At 38.5% G+C, this 15,590-nt stretch overlaps 1 protein-coding gene and 1 pseudogene across 2 annotated transcripts; both read left to right on the top strand.

The window, feature by feature from the left end:
- The first annotated feature begins 5,544 nt into the window (after positions 1–5,544).
- LOC144661348 (uncharacterized) lies at positions 5,545–8,618 on the top strand. Of its 2 annotated transcripts, XM_078522073.1 has the most exons (3): positions 5,545–5,562; positions 5,602–6,317; positions 8,502–8,618. In XM_078522073.1, the coding sequence occupies exons 2-3, from the start codon at positions 5,969–5,971 to the stop codon at positions 8,570–8,572; spliced, it is 420 nt and encodes a 139-aa protein (XP_078378199.1). In that variant the 5' UTR covers positions 5,545–5,562; positions 5,602–5,968; the 3' UTR covers positions 8,573–8,618. The 2 variants fall into 2 exon arrangements, with proteins under 2 accessions (XP_078378199.1, XP_078378198.1); XM_078522072.1 differs by lacking the exon at positions 8,502–8,618 and having other exon boundaries at positions 5,602–6,816.
- Positions 8,573–10,206, top strand: LOC144661349 (uncharacterized; annotated as a pseudogene).
- The last annotated feature ends 5,384 nt before the right edge of the window (positions 10,207–15,590 follow it).

The following is a 15,590-nucleotide window of genomic DNA, read 5'->3' as shown; positions in this document are numbered from 1 at the left end:
ATTTTTCTTTATTAATTGTTTCCAGTTTTTTGAAACAGAATTGAACAATTTGATTATTTTTGCATTACATAAACATTCTTGCTTTATTTTGCATCAATTTCCGTTTCTTTCTGACTGTTAAGAAAATAGTGAAATCCAAGATGGCGGATCCAAGATGGCGACTGTAATTATGTCACGTGACGTCATATGACGTCACAGCCAACCAAAATTACGTCATCTTGTAGAGTACGCTACGGGCTTTCTGCTTAGTGCAAAATATTTCGCTGCGCCTTAATAGGACGAAAACTCTGGGGAGGGGTTCCATCCCCCCCCCCCTTTGTACGATGATGGGGTATGACTTTGCTTGTACGTACGAGGGTTAAGGTGGCTTAATACAGTTTTGAGAGGGCAAATCAGTCCAACGGCTTCGGGCTTCGGAAGCCCCCCCCCCCCCCCCTATGTAACTTCCAGAATATTGAAGCAATCACCATGAAACTTAAAGGATGTATTGTATGTCCGAAACTCTTTCTTTTGGTATACGTCACGTGGGGTGGTGACGTCACATCACGTGACAATTATGTCAAAACAGCCGCCATCTTGGATCCGCCATCTTGGATTTCAAAATTCTTCCAAAATGCCAGAAAACCACCCAAAATCACTGCAAAGTACTCAAAATAAATAAAAATATACTTAAAAACCGTAAATATGTAAAAATAATTCCATTTAAGTTAATTTTTATTAACAGAAACACGCAAAATTACAAATTTGGGAAAACATGCCTGTCAAAATGTCGTTGCCATGGTGATGTCAAGTTCCTGACACATCATCCAACCCTACCAAATTGTTGCCAGATAAATTTTAGGAAAACTCAGAAAGTTTGGCAGCGTTTGGTTAAATCTTAAAAAAGTTATAAAAGTTCAAAGTCAGCGCGGGCCTCAAAAGCCCCGCCCCCGGTCTGAATAGGGTTAAATTAACAGCCGAGTGCTTATGAGGGGACTGGCACAAGTAGTTTAAATGGCGTTTTTCTCAAAATCTACCCGTACGATCCAACCTCAAAATTTCAGAAATATGAAATTGACTTTGATTTATCATTCATGCAAAATTATATAAAAATCTGTAAGACAGATTTTTCGCAAAATAGGAAAATGTGATATTTTGCCGATTTTTCAAATAGCTCAAAATCTGTCTTACAGATTTTTTCAAAATTTTGGCCGTAGACGTGGTTCACCTCTCAAATTTAATTGTGAAAGTTTCATAATAGGTTGTACGGTAGGTTTTCGAGAAAATCTGGATCAAAATCTGGCTTTTACGACCTCCGAAGCGAATCAAATTGCGCGTACGAGCGCGCGCTAATATGACGCCATGCGTCGCGAGCGATAATGAAAGACAGAATTAGAACTTATCTGTCGTTTGTTTATCCACTTTTTTTGTCGTATTGTTTTTCGTCCCAGGTTTCGAGACCTATCTGAAAGTATTTTGAAGTTTTCTTTTGTATACAAATTTGGTAAGCGCGGTAAAGCAGATGGAACTCTTTTTCGTTTCTGTTTACAGTTGCTAGCGCCATTTTAGGCCGCGCGAGCAATAATGACGTCAAGCAGAAAATCGTAGCGCGCGCCTTTGAGATACGTAAAAACTGTATTCGGCCACCTTAAGCAATTCTAGTGAGCGTTATTAATTTGATTTAGACTCATTTGCTCAGTCTGTATACACGCGTTTATCAAAAGATGAACTTAAGAAAATGTCATAATGATAATGCATTTATATAGCGCATTTCCCATACGTTCAAATGCGCTTTACACGCCAGACCACAACACCGGGAGCTTCGTGCCCTACTCTTTGCGAATAGTGTGTGGGTTTTTTAACGTCCCTGTTGAAAATGTCATGCAACCTCTTAATCATGCTGGACAAACTATGAAAAGTGGCAAATCATTTCATGAATAAGACAGGGAAGAAATTATTATAAAAACTGCTTGCCAGAACATTCAGAAATCAAAGAATGTTTTTTCGAGTTCTTGTAAACCCGTTTAACTGTGTCGCTGAGTAGAAATGAGTTGACCTTGAGTTGACGCTGACTAACATTAGTTATATGTTTGTTATACGATATCCTTCTGCAGTGTGTGTAATATAGCTGCAATTCGATTGTAAATACCTTACCTTGCTTTTGAATGCTTTAGCGTAACTGTTGCAAAATAAGGCGAAGCCCGCAGACCCCAATTTTCGTGGTAGGAATTCCTCCCCGTTTGATGTCACCAGATCAGTAAAGTATAAACAAATTCGTGTTGCGAAACGACCCGATTTATCGCTCGCGTAGAATGCACAGACTAAGGAATGAAATTAGTCTTAATCAATTCTGCAGCGCTCATAAGAACCGCTTAATGCATTAAAACGATTGGCATTGATTACATTGATTTGTATGACAATTCTGGACCCCGTGCGATAACAAATGGATGTATTTTAAGGCAGATTTTATTCGGTTTCGCCGATCAACCAAGGAAACCTAACAATGAAATTTATAGTGGAACTCCCCCGCGCGCGCGCAAGCGGAGCATCCATAAGTAGGCAAATGGTAATCTATCGAACCAAGAAATTTAGAGGGTCGCCGCCAACCCCGTACGTACGTACGTACGGACGCACGGATTAGGCCTTGGGATAAGGTTGCCCGCCCGTGGCTGAAGAAAAAGTTAGGAAATTTCTACAAACGGCGAATAAAGCTTGCAGTGCAAAACAAAATGTAGACAACGGGTAAAATTACACAGCAAAACAAATGAGAGGTTTTATTAACTGCTCTATTTTGTTTGTTTTTTTTTATGTGTGAGTGTAGTGAAACTTCGATGCGATTTTACGCAAAAAAATGTGGCTCTCGTACGATCTCGTCCGAATGGTTCCTACGTGTTTGGACAAAAGAATACTTTAAATTTTTTCACCAACACGGACCGAAAGCACAGTTGTGCTCTTGCAAATTGAAAACTTCAGAAAAATCGCGCCAACAAATCAAAGCAAACAGCGATAATGCACCCAAGTATAAATATATTATTGGCGGTTTATTATCCATATGCTCAGTTTAATCGCTTGCTCGTAAAGATTTAGATTCGTAAATAAATATTTACTCACGATTCGTGGTGAGTCACCTAAGTTTACACTCTTCCTATTGCACATTACTAACCAAAAAACGAAGGAAATTCATTCAATCATCAATATAAAATTCTCTAAAGTATTTAGCAACACGTACGATGAAACACATTAGTTAATAATAAACCAAGCCAAGACGGCTCAGAACAAGTAGATTACGTCCTCCCTAGCGAACACCGCTTCGCGAATTTTAAACTGGAAGCAAACAAATTATTTCACACAAAATACTGCTTGAAAATGACTTACATGAATGAATCTACATTGCATGGAGGCAAATTTTCGTAAATTAACCGTTGCTGGAACTGTTAAAATTAGCAAAGAATAGATGTAGTTTTTGAAAGCTGGATGAAGTTTTTGAATTCCGTCTACTTATTTATTAAAGAATTTTATTTTAAAGCGTACGTGAGGAACAAATTATTTCACACAAAATACTGCTTGAAAATGACTTACATGAATGAATCTACATTGCATGGAGGCAAATTTTCGTAAATTAACCGTTGCTGGAACTGTTAAAATTAGCAAAGAATAGATGTAGTTTTTGAAAGCTGGATGAAGTTTTTGAATTCCGTCTACTTATTTATTAAAGAATTTTATTTTAAAGCGTACGTGAGGAACCCAACTCAATAGAGCGCTGTCAATTACAAATCATAGACGACGTTTAAACATGGAGGAACATAAAATCTAATTGGAGAGCTCCACTTTTAGCCTCGGCTAAATCTATTTAATAAAGTAGTTCACACAATTATTTTTGCTTTAGGGAGGCTCACTATCACACTGGATAACTACACTGAATAGAGATGATTTAGTGTACGTTTTAACGTTTTAATTTTTTTTTAAAAAATGTTTAAACTGTGCACACGGTAAGATATAAAAAAAAATCACCAACGATTTATCCCAGATAAGTTTTAAATTTGCGTACGTGAGCAACCCATTTGAGTTCACCGATGTTAAGACAAATAATGGCAAGAATGGCTGTTCCAAAAATACGGAGTGCGGAGTGCGGAGTGCGGAGTGTGAAGCGCGGAGTCCGAAATTGCGAAGTCTGTAAAAAATATAAATAATAAAAATTAAAAAAAAAAGTTACAGACTAGAGTTTGGGAGTAAGACAGTTTTGAACTCTTTAACGGGTCTGTCACTGTGCCCTTGACGAGAATGACAGGCTTTCTGAGTGGAGACTACCGTATTTTTTTTTATCGATCTGTGCCGAGAATTATCTTATTATATTAGTGAGCTCACTAAACTATTATCTAAGATTGTAATAGGCTTTTGTTTATATTCTTCTTAAACTCCTTACGTGAAATTTGTATCTATAGAGCTGTATATGTTACTTTGTTTTTTTATACATTTTAAACAGCACGATTTCTTCCCAGAAAATTTGGGACCTTTCAAACAGTGTGTCAAACTTGACAGAATTTAAAAGAACACGACTCGGCGAAAGTGCTTGCGTCAACGAAAAACCACTGTTATGGTTCATTCAAAAACATTGTTTACGAAGAATCGGCGAAGAAGAGGCACCAGGAATTGCTTCGAGGAAATGTATTCGTTAGTCTTTCGGATTCGATTGTTTCGTTTCCGAACTTTCTGTTATTCTCCCGTTAGGAGCCTATAATTCTTTCGCGAGTTCAATATTTCACGCGGGTTGTCATGTCGAAGGTCGTGCCCGCGGTGCCGAAAGTTCTCATGCTACGGTGCATTTGTTTGGTATTGGCGGTCGAACCGTTGAAAAGCTCCGTCGCTGTGACCTGCACGTGGTTAGGCATCTTGCTCCGGATGAAGTCATTCTGGAGGCTAGTACAAACGATCTTTCAAATGTAGAACCGGAGGTTGTTGGATCATCCATAGAGGAGCTAGTCAGTTCACTTTTAGACGCTTTTCCGTTGAGCGTGGTCGGAGTTTGTCATGTCATTCCACGCGGTGTTGCCTTCGCAGATTGGGAGGTTTTTTTTTCAATGCGCTGAGATTTTGAACAATCATGTTAGTGTCGTATCAGAGCCTTTTCCCAACGCCTGTATTTATAGGTTTAAGTATATGTATTTATTTAACTCTGAAAAGCCTCATTAGGGATAGGTTAATAAAATTTGTATGTATGTATGTATTGTTCTAGTCCCTATAAGGATTTGTATATAGAGGATGGCGTTCATGTTAATCCTCTAGGGCAGTATTTCTTATATCGGAGCTACCGGGGCGCCATACTCAATGCTTTGGATGTACTTCCCAAACTATCGGACAAATGATGAAATGTATGCCATTTAATGTAGACTCCTTGCTTCGTTGCTACTTCAGTTGTGTTCACTGGCTTGTGATGATTATTTATAAATATATCACTTTTAAATTGTGTTTTGTTTATTATAACACTTGTTCTTCTGGTTATGTTTACCTTCGAGGTTTCGCCCTCAAGGTTGTTATATTTACCTTCGAGGTTTCGCCTTCAAGGTTGTTATATTTACCTTCGAGGTTTTGCCCTTAAGGTTGTTATCATTATTATCCTTCGAGGTTTCGCCCTCAAGGTTGTTATATGTACCTTCGAGATTTGGCCCTCAAGGTTGTTATCATTATTATCCTTCGAGGTTTCGCCCTCAAGGTTGTTATTATTTACCTTCGAGGTTTCGCCCTCAAGGTTGTTATATTTACCTTCGAGGTTTCGCCCTCAAGGTTGTTATTTTTATTTTTGAGGCTTCGTCCTCTGTTTCTTTTCGGGCACTCATAGGGCTTGCTGGTGCGTCGACTTTTTGTCTGACATGGCTTGTCTCTGCCCCTTTGCTTTTTATTATTTTATTTATCTCTTCAACAATTTATGAGCTTCATTTTCTTGTTGAAAAGAGCTTCAGTTTCTGCCTTTATTTGAGTTGTCTTTGCAGTTATGCCACCTAAACGTTCAGCCAGGCTTGCAGCCTCTACTGCTAACCTGCCAGCTGCCAAGAAGCAGAAGAGAGGCAGACAACCATCTGCAATGACCTCAGGAACCAGGGCAGCCCATTCAGAATCAGAAGCTACCCAGGAGTCTCCTGTATCAAACTCCTTACTTCCACCTGAGTTGATTGACCAACTTGTCACCAGAGTTGCTGATACAGTGTCGCGTCGGATGGCCGGTAACAGTGATGTCGTGCCAACTGTAGATGCCTTAGCTGAAGTTCCCTTCACAGACCCTTCAACTACAGGCAGTTCCCTGGTCCAGAGCTCAATCGCAGCTGTCCAGAAGAACCTGACAGGTGAGACCATCACCCCTAGACAATCTATCCCTGACCAGCTGTTTGTCTCATCCAGTTTACCACTTGATGCTTTTGTCTCCGATAAGATCAGGGCCAAGATATGGAATGAGGAATACATTGATTTTGGAACCCTTATTACAAACCCAGAGTTAGTAAATAAATATAGTGTTACAGTAGGTAATGCTGAGAGTGGTTCAATGCCCTCTCTCTGCCTTGAGCCTGTCTCAAAACCAAAGACGATTACAACCATTGAAGCATGGAGTAGCTGCTTTTTAATTTTTATAGGGGTTTACACCTCTAGGTACCCAGCCGAGACCCCTGCACTAATGAAATATGGTGAGATGACCCGGGACTTGGCAGCCAGGGGTCACAATTGGAGTTATTATGATCAAAACTTTCGTTTTCTACGGCAACGACAGGCCTCTGCCTTTCATGAGGAGTTTTGCATGGGGAATTGTGGCTTCGTGCTCAATCTCCACTAACTAGGAAGCCACAATCTGAACACGCTTCTAAGCCCTAGGCGCGGGAAAACTTGCCAAGAGTTCCTACAGGTTTCTGTTTTAAGTTTCATCGGGGCGTTGCTTGTTCAGGTTGTTGTTTTAAGCATTCCTGTTATAAGTGTTCAAGGGACCATAGGGCAACTCAGTGTAATTTTCGTCCCCCAAGTAAGCCAGCCAATAATAACACCCAGTCTGCCAAGTCCAAATCTTCCCACACCAATAAAAGTTGATAGGTTGATTTCTCTACTCTCTGGGTATGACCATTCCACAGCAGGATTTCTTTACTCCGGTTTCAGTTTTGGTTTTCCAATTCATTTTCAAGGCGAGAAAGTGTCTTCAACAGCCACAAACCTTGTTTCTGCTTCTCTCCATCCCAAGGTTGTAGATGATAAAATTAAGAAAGAGCTTGATTTCCATAGGTTGGCCGGTCCTTTTCAGTTTCCTCCACTTAATCCATTTCGTATTCCCCCCTTGGGAGTTGTTCCTAAAAAGACCCCAGACGAGTTTCGTTTGATACACCACCTGTCTTATCCAAAGGGCTCCTCAGTCAATAATGGTATTGATTCTGAGCATACCAGAGTCTGCTATGCTACTGTCGATGATGCAATTAAATTCATTAAGCTGGCAGGCCCGGGTTGCTTCTTGGCAAAAACTGGCATTAAAAATGCCTTTCGGATCATACCTATTAGTCCAGATGATTACAATTTGCTCGGGATGCAGTGGCGGGGCTTGTATTATTACGACCGGTGCATGCCTATGGAATGTTCTAGTTCTTGCCTCACCTTTGAGATTTTTAGTTCTGCAGTGGAATGGATTGCTAGAATGAAATTTAACATTGGTCACATTTTGCATCTTTTGGATGATTTTCTGATTGTAGCCTCGTCAGCTACATTATGTCAAGACCAATTAGCTCTGTTTTTGAGTCTCTGTTCTTACTTAGGCATTCCCATGGCACCTGAGAAAACTTGTGGCCCTGCCACTACCTTGTGATTTGCTGGTATTGAATTAGATTCCATCCATTCAGAGGCTCGCCTACCTATCGATAAAATTGACAAAAGCACGCAATTGATCTCTCAATTTTTGAGGCGTAAAAAGGTATCTCTGAGGGAGGTACAGTCATTGACTGGTCTATTGAATTTTGCCTGCTCAGTTATCAAGTCGGGTAGAGCCTTTTTAAGAAGACTGATCGACCTTACGGTACGGGTCAAGTCACCTCACCATTTGATTAAGCTTAATAAAGAGGTTAAAGAGGACCTAAAAGTTTGGCTTGCATTCCTGGCTGAATTCATTGGCCGGTCCTTTTTCATTGATGATGTCTGGCAAATTGAGTCTTTACACGGATGCCTCAGGTGCACTTGGTTTTGGTGCAATTTTTGGTAGTAGATGGTGCTATGGGAGATGGCCACCAGATTGGGCTTATTGTAATATTGCTATCTTAGAGTTTTATCCAATGGTCTTAAGTTTGTAACTGTGGGGACATGAAATGAGTAATCAATGTGTCTTGTTTTTTACTGACAACGAGGCACTCGTTCATGTTATCAACAAACAATCGTGCAAAGACAAACCATTGATGAGTTTTGTTAGGAAGCTTGTTTTTATTTGTTTACAAAATAACATTGTTTTCAAGGCAAAACACATCCCTGGCATCTACAACAATTTATCAGACTCTCTGTCTCGATTACAGGTACAGACTTTCAGACGTTTGGCTCCAGCTCACATAGATCAATGCCCCACAGACATTCCCCTGTATCATAACTGGCAGCCATAGTCTCAACCCTTATGAAATCAAGCCTACAGCCATCGTCCCTTCCTACTTACAAAAGGGCTAGGAAGTTATATAATCAGTTTTTGCATTCAACTTTTCATGGGGAATCTATGGGACTTCCTATTTCACTCCCTAATTTAGCGCTCTTTATTGCTTATTTGTTTGATAATCATTATGCTCCATCGACGGTTACAACTTATGTTTCTGCATTGGGATATTCCCATAGGCTGTCTGGATTTCTAGACCCTTCTCGGGTATTTTTTATTTTGCAAATGCTCAAAGGTTACAGTAAACAAAATCATTGAAGCCACTTCTCGGTTTTCATGTTCAAAGTGCGAAGTCTGTCAATTTCAAGCCATGTGCTCGATTGCCTTCTATGCCTTTCGTAGAGTCGGTGAAATGACTGCGACAAAAGTGCATGGTCCTCAACCTTTACAGATTCATCAAGTAGTGAAGCTGGTGAACGACTCCAATAGCATAGTTTCATTAAAGCTTACATTTCAGGATTTTAAGCACAGTTATAACCAACCACCTTTTTCTATTGTTATCACTCGTGCTCCTGCTTTTTGCCCAGTTCAGTTGATGTTAGATTATTTAGCTCTGCCCGGTTTAAAACCTGGCCCCCTGTTCATGACATCACTTGGTCATCCCGTGTCTCGTACCACCTTTACCGATCAACTGTCTCTAGCGCTTAAATTCTCTGGGCTCAACCCAGCACGTTATAAGGGGCACAGCTTTAGGATTGGGGCTGCTTCTCATGCTGCAGATCGGGGTTTGTCTGATACCCAGATACGGGTTTCGGGCGGGTGGAAGTCTAATGCCTTTCATAGATATATTCGCATTCCTTCAGTGTTTACCTAGTTATTTTTGTTTCAAGACCTACAGCTTGCGGTGTCTTTTTACTCAGGAAATATGAAACTGATTAGCAAGGGCAGCAGTTCTCATATTTCCTGGGTCTGTAGTTTTATCATGTGAGATTTTCGATCATTTATAATTATGGTTCTGTAATAATAATTTCCTGAAAATATGAAACTGATTAGCAAGGGCAGCAGCTCATATTTCCTGGGTCTGTAGTTTTATCATGTGAGATTTTCGATCGTTTATAATTATGGTTCTGTAATAATATTTTCCTGGATATATGGGACTGATTAGCATGGGCAGCAGCTCATATTCCCTGGGTCTGTAGTTTTATCATGTGAGATCTTCGATCATTTATAATTATGGTTCTGTAATAATAATTTCCTGGATATATGGGACTGATTAGCAAGGGCAGCAGTTTCTATATCTCTTGTTGTATAAACCTTTTCTGTAAAGGTTTATATCGAACTGATTAGCTATGTTAATATTTTCACCACTTCATTAGTTCATATTATGTTCTATTAATAATGCTTGTTTGGGATTCTTGGGACTGATTAGCAAGGGCAGCAGTATCCATATCTCCACTTGTTCAAGGTCTGTAGTGAACTGATTTGCAAGGGCAGCAGTTTCAATGTTTTGCTTGTTCTTTTTTATTCAGTAACTCTTGACTAGTTTCGCTGTTGAAAACCTGTTCTTTGAAGGTTTATATAGAACTGTTTATAAGCACTGTTAATGTTATTCCCATTTCATATATTGTTTTATTGATAATGCCAACAGTATCCCTATTTCCGGTAATTCAAGGTCTATATTGAACTGATTAGCAAGGGCAGCAGTCTCGATATTTTCCTTTATAGTAAGAAGTCCCCTCTGACCAGTTGTGTGCGGTTTTTTTTCCCAATTTTGTGAGTGCTGTATTTCCTGGGGTGGGGTAGCATCATAATTTTCATTATAATGCTTTTGGCGTTTTGGTTGCCTTCACCTTAACTGGGCCAAAATATTTCTAACAGATTGTATATTTTATATGAATTATAAATTGACTATTTTATTAAAAGCGGCTTTAAGGTTTCCCTTAGCCATTTTATTCCAAACAATTGCGTGAGAGTAAATTATTGTTGGCCAGTAAACGAGCTCAGTCAATACAGCACTCAGTTGTTATGTTAATAAAGAGAAGCCCAGAGGATAAAACATAAATAAAATATTTTCCTGTAAATATAATTTTTATGTTTTATCCCTCTGGCCTTATTGCTTTTTGCAGTCACGTAGTATTGCGTGACACAGGGTAGAGGTGGAGGTGAAGATCAATACATCGCAGCCCCTCTAGCCAAACTGCTTGCTTAGTAACCTCGCTATCGATCGTGGTCGTGCAGTCCTTCGGATATTTTCCCTGAGTCAGGACCTTATTTGAACTCCCACCTCCTCCCCTAAACCTGTCCACCTTGTTTATGGTTATCCAGACTGAATTTTCATTATAATGCTTTTGGCGTTTTGGTTGCCCTCACCTTTACTGGGCCAAAATATTTCTAACAGATTGTATATTTTATATGAATTATAAATTGACTATTTTATTAAAAGCGGCTTTTGGGCTTTCCCTCAGCCATTTTACTCCAAACAATTGCGTGAGAGTAAATTATTGTTGGCCAGTAAACGAGCTCAGTCAATACAGCACTCAGTTGTTATGTTAATAAAGAGAAGCCCAGAGGATAAAACATAAAAACATCTATGGCATCGCCGTTTTTAAATGTATGGCTTCACCGTTTTATCTCTAAATGAGAAAATTAACGAGGCTAGGGAACGCCAGTTTCCATTTTTAACACTTGTAAAGATCTGATCTTTACAACAAAAACAAAACACTGGCTTCCAATGATACACAGTAAACCCTCTAAAAGAACCATTAACAACGTGGCACTTGTCAACTCCGCTTTCTTAAATTGACGCATTCTGATAGACGAAGTTCAATTTTTTTTGAAATATAACCTATTGTGCGGCAACGATACGTTACGGAAACTTAATATTTATAATGGAGTAAGAAAAATATAGATTGGCCAATAAAAATAAATAAATAAAACTTTCAAAGAGCGCTTTCAGAAAACAAATTAAAGAAAGAACATTTTTTCCCTTAAAAGCCATTCAATCGCACTGCTCTGCTTGTCAAAACTTCCATTCATCTAGCAAAACTCCGGTCTTGGATCGATCTGTCACAGAGAGATGCACGCCTAGCTGGCCAGTCGTGTAGCCATATCGGTCAGAGGACAAGGTTAGTAAATCAAATTCTTTGCAAGAATTGTGTTTTTTTGAATTGGTGTGGTTTAGATTTTCAAAGATGTTATGCTAAGGTTCAGTGATGAACTTTCTCTCGAATAAGAAACTCCCACTGGTTATTAGTAACGACAATGAGAGCTCTGACAGTGACAAAGCCAAGAGTATTTTATTTTTTACGAAGCAACACGGCTTTAGGCTTTTTGGCAAAAAAAAAAGTTATTTTAAGTTTACGAGTCGTAATTTCCCACACTTTTGAAAAAAATGTAAAAATACCGTTCGTTAATATCTCGTGAAACGTGAGCAGCAGTCATTTTTGACTGAAAGAAATGGCCGCGGTCTGAATGGTCCTCTTCACTGCTTCAGGTGGAGCTGTGCAAAAATGTGTATTATTTTTTAATATTTACTTTATTTTGTAATAAACATTTACCATTTTTATTATATTTATTTTACAGTGTAATTTCTTTTTTTTATTTTTATGATACTTTTTTTTATTTATTTCTTTTATTTTTATTTTTTCAATTTTTATTTTTTTACAGACTTCGCGATTTCGCACTTAACACTCCGCAGTCCGCATTTTTGGAATAGCCTCTTAGCCTAAGTAAGACGGGAATAATTGTCCACGAAATATATTGACGTCTCTTTTTTTCTAAAGCAAAACAATAAGAGGATCGTAAAACTATTTCTATTCTTAGAAAGCAGAGAATGAACTCTTAATTAATTTTTAGGCCATGAGTTGTTCTGCCTCGAGATTATTATTATTGTTGTATCGTAAGACATACATTTTAACCATGATGGATTTAAATTTGTCTTGCACCTATGGGCCAGCGTATTCATTAAAGCTTTGACCGCATATTTGTCAAAATGACAACATTGTAAACTCCAGTAAAAATTAAATAAATTAAAGGGAGCTCCGCTTTTAGGTTTGCCTAAATCTATTTATTATCTCTGAAGTGCTTTTGGAACACCTTTGAGAATTTGATGGACTATCAATTTTTCCCGCATTTTCAAGCTCCGGGCCTGGTTGCGTAAAGCAACTTAAGATTAAATGGGATTTTCTGCGACCATTCCCTGTGTTTGCAAAGGTTTTTTGTACACTTTCATGGGTAAATCAGCCAATGGTGGGCTAATGAGTATAAGAAATACAATGCTAGTACTAAAATATCCTATTTAAAAAATCCTAATTAACCCTTAAGTTTCTTTATGAAACTGGGCCCAGAACAAACTCATCATCAAAACAGCTCAAAGCTCGCTAGCAATAGGTTAGTTTCGAAGTACATTCCAATAGTCACGGGCAAAAGAATGAAATCGAGATTCAGGGAGGTAGTTTGAATTGACTTTTGTTTTATCCCCCTCAACATCGACTTCAATCCTTTGTTTGGGATCAATAGAGCGTACATGTAGTTCGAAACTATCCCATTTCGCGTTTAAGCTGATTTCCTGGGTTGAAGTCACGAATTGTACCTGACCAAGAACCATTTGACCGGTTCTGCGACTCGGTCATGTTTCTAGTTATTGCAGTTTTTTCTGAATTGGACAATTGCTTTCAGCCAAAGGAAAAGTTAAACATTTTTTTGCCCACCAAAAAATGTTTTTTTGCGGTTATGGGCATATCAACGCAAAACGCTACACAAAGATTTTCAACGTGGATATCTTCTGTTCCAAAATTGAGAGAATTTTAACAAGAGGATATTTGTTATTTTACGAAAGGAATTAAAACTATTGCAAAAATAGCCTTGTTTGATATATTCTCGTTTACTAAATTTAGGCAAATCACGATGATTTGTCAGTGGCGAGCAGATTAATTATCTGCCGAAGCCCAAGGCTGAAGCGAATAATTGAACTGCGAGACAGAATACAGACGAAAGCATTAATTTGCCTTCGGTGATACGAGCCTTTCTTCATCCGATTCTCCTTCTTTTAGATATTGCCGACATACGTTAAAGGAACCTCTTCAACTTCTCTTTCCATTCCCTCTTTTTTTCGGGTAAAGTTGACACATCAAACCGCCCTTCCAACTGCCTCGTCACTAGGCGCCGATCGGCCGGTTTGTTAAAGCGGAAAAACGGGGAGCGCAAGGATAGATTGTTAGAGAGCGAGCCACGTTCGTTGCAGTCCCACAACGTCAAGCGAATCGCGAAATATCTATCCATAACGAAAAGCGTAAAGCGAGCTGCCATTTTTCTCGGAAGTGGATATAACTAAGCACGTTCAGAATATTATTGGCAGCAAAAGTACTGTCACACGCTAATGCGCATGAGCAGATCGTTATTTGTAGGCAGTTATTTGCACACCACGTGGTGGGCTTTCGGCTAATAAAAAGGAAGCAAAAATGCATCGAATGGTAATAGGCTTCATCTGTCGCGCTTTCGCAACATTGTTTCAAAGTGCATTACTGAATTAGAACTTGTAAAAAAATTAGCCAAAGTAGGTTAACTGTGCCAAAGCTGTCTCTTGTTTTAAATCATCTAGTTAAACTGATATCAAGATACAAGGCTACAGAGGCTTACAGAGTACAATTGAAAAAAGAAAAAATGAAATTCACTTACAGATGTATTGTGACATTATTTTGTCTTAAGGCTGTTACATATAACAATTTTGCAATCGTTCTATGTTGTATCACCCTAAAATAACAATAGACAATGAATTGTAATACTGATAATAAAAAAAAAAAAAAAACATTTTTCCGTGTATTTATCGACGCAGTATTTTCAAGTAAAAAATCATTCATTCATTCCGTGCTTAAATTTTACAAGCAGGTTTGGCCAAAAATCTTCATTTGTGACATAATTCTTTATTCTCCCATTTTTTTTTTTAATGTACCATTTTTTTTTTAAATTTTACACGTCATTAGCATCCTAGCCTTATCAGTTTGTGCTTGACTAACTTTCTAAGAAATCTGTGAATTCAAAGATGGTGGATTCAAGATGGCGGCGCTAATGATAACATATGGTTTATCATTCTAAAAGAAATTGTGCAACCTTGAAAATTAAACAAGGGGCTTTCTACTCAGGGCTTAATAATTAACCTATGCATTATCAGAACGATAACAACACCCTCCCTCCTCCCGCCGCTTCTACCACATTGGGGGTATGAATTTGCCTGTACGTTTGAGGGTTAATTGGTTTTTATTCATGTTAGAGTCGTGTCTGGTACGAGCATCTTTTTTTTAAAAAAAAAGGGATCCGGCAACAAGAAATACTCGGTTTTTTTTTACATTGTTTGGCTCCCTCCATTCAAAAGCTTCATATTTTCAAAAATAATACGTCACACCCGAGAATTATGAACACTGTGGCCAATGAAGGAGTCACCACTCAACAACTTCAGCTTCGTCCTGAGTAAATATCTGTTGTAAAGATATAACATAGAAATATAAATATACAACCTCGCAGTGGGCTTTTTCGGCATTGGGTTAGGTTGAGATTAGAAATTTTGGTCAAAATGCTCATGTAAGAAACAAGTGGAATGACATAAACAACAATAACAACAACAGTGTTTGTGGTATTTCTTAATCAAGGCAAAAGTCTTTAAACTTCTCAATACGGCACCTTGGTTCCCCCGAGATGAACAAACGTTTTTAATTGCAAATTTATTGATGCATATTTCTGTTGCCATTCTTTCTCCATTATAGGAACAAAATATTCTTAACCCGACTGATTAAGAAATTGATTATTTACAAAGAACTGCTTTTAGGTAAAGTAAGCTGTCATGTTCTTAGAAGGTTTAAATGTTATCAAGACTGGACTTTTAATAGTTCTGACGATCCAAATGTTTTGTACGTTGGCTGACTAGAAAGCAATCTTTTTGAGTATTGAAAACATTCATGCAACATCCAGAAGGAACCGTGCCGGTCACGTGTTGACTTCAACAGGTAAAGATGTTGATGCGAACCAG

The sequence above is a fragment of the Oculina patagonica genome, chromosome 7 (assembly GCF_052425735.1).
Source record: "Oculina patagonica isolate OP01 chromosome 7, crgOcupat, whole genome shotgun sequence".
Taxonomy (NCBI): domain Eukaryota; kingdom Metazoa; phylum Cnidaria; class Anthozoa; order Scleractinia; family Oculinidae; genus Oculina; species Oculina patagonica.
This window is presented reverse-complemented; position numbering and strand designations above follow the sequence as displayed.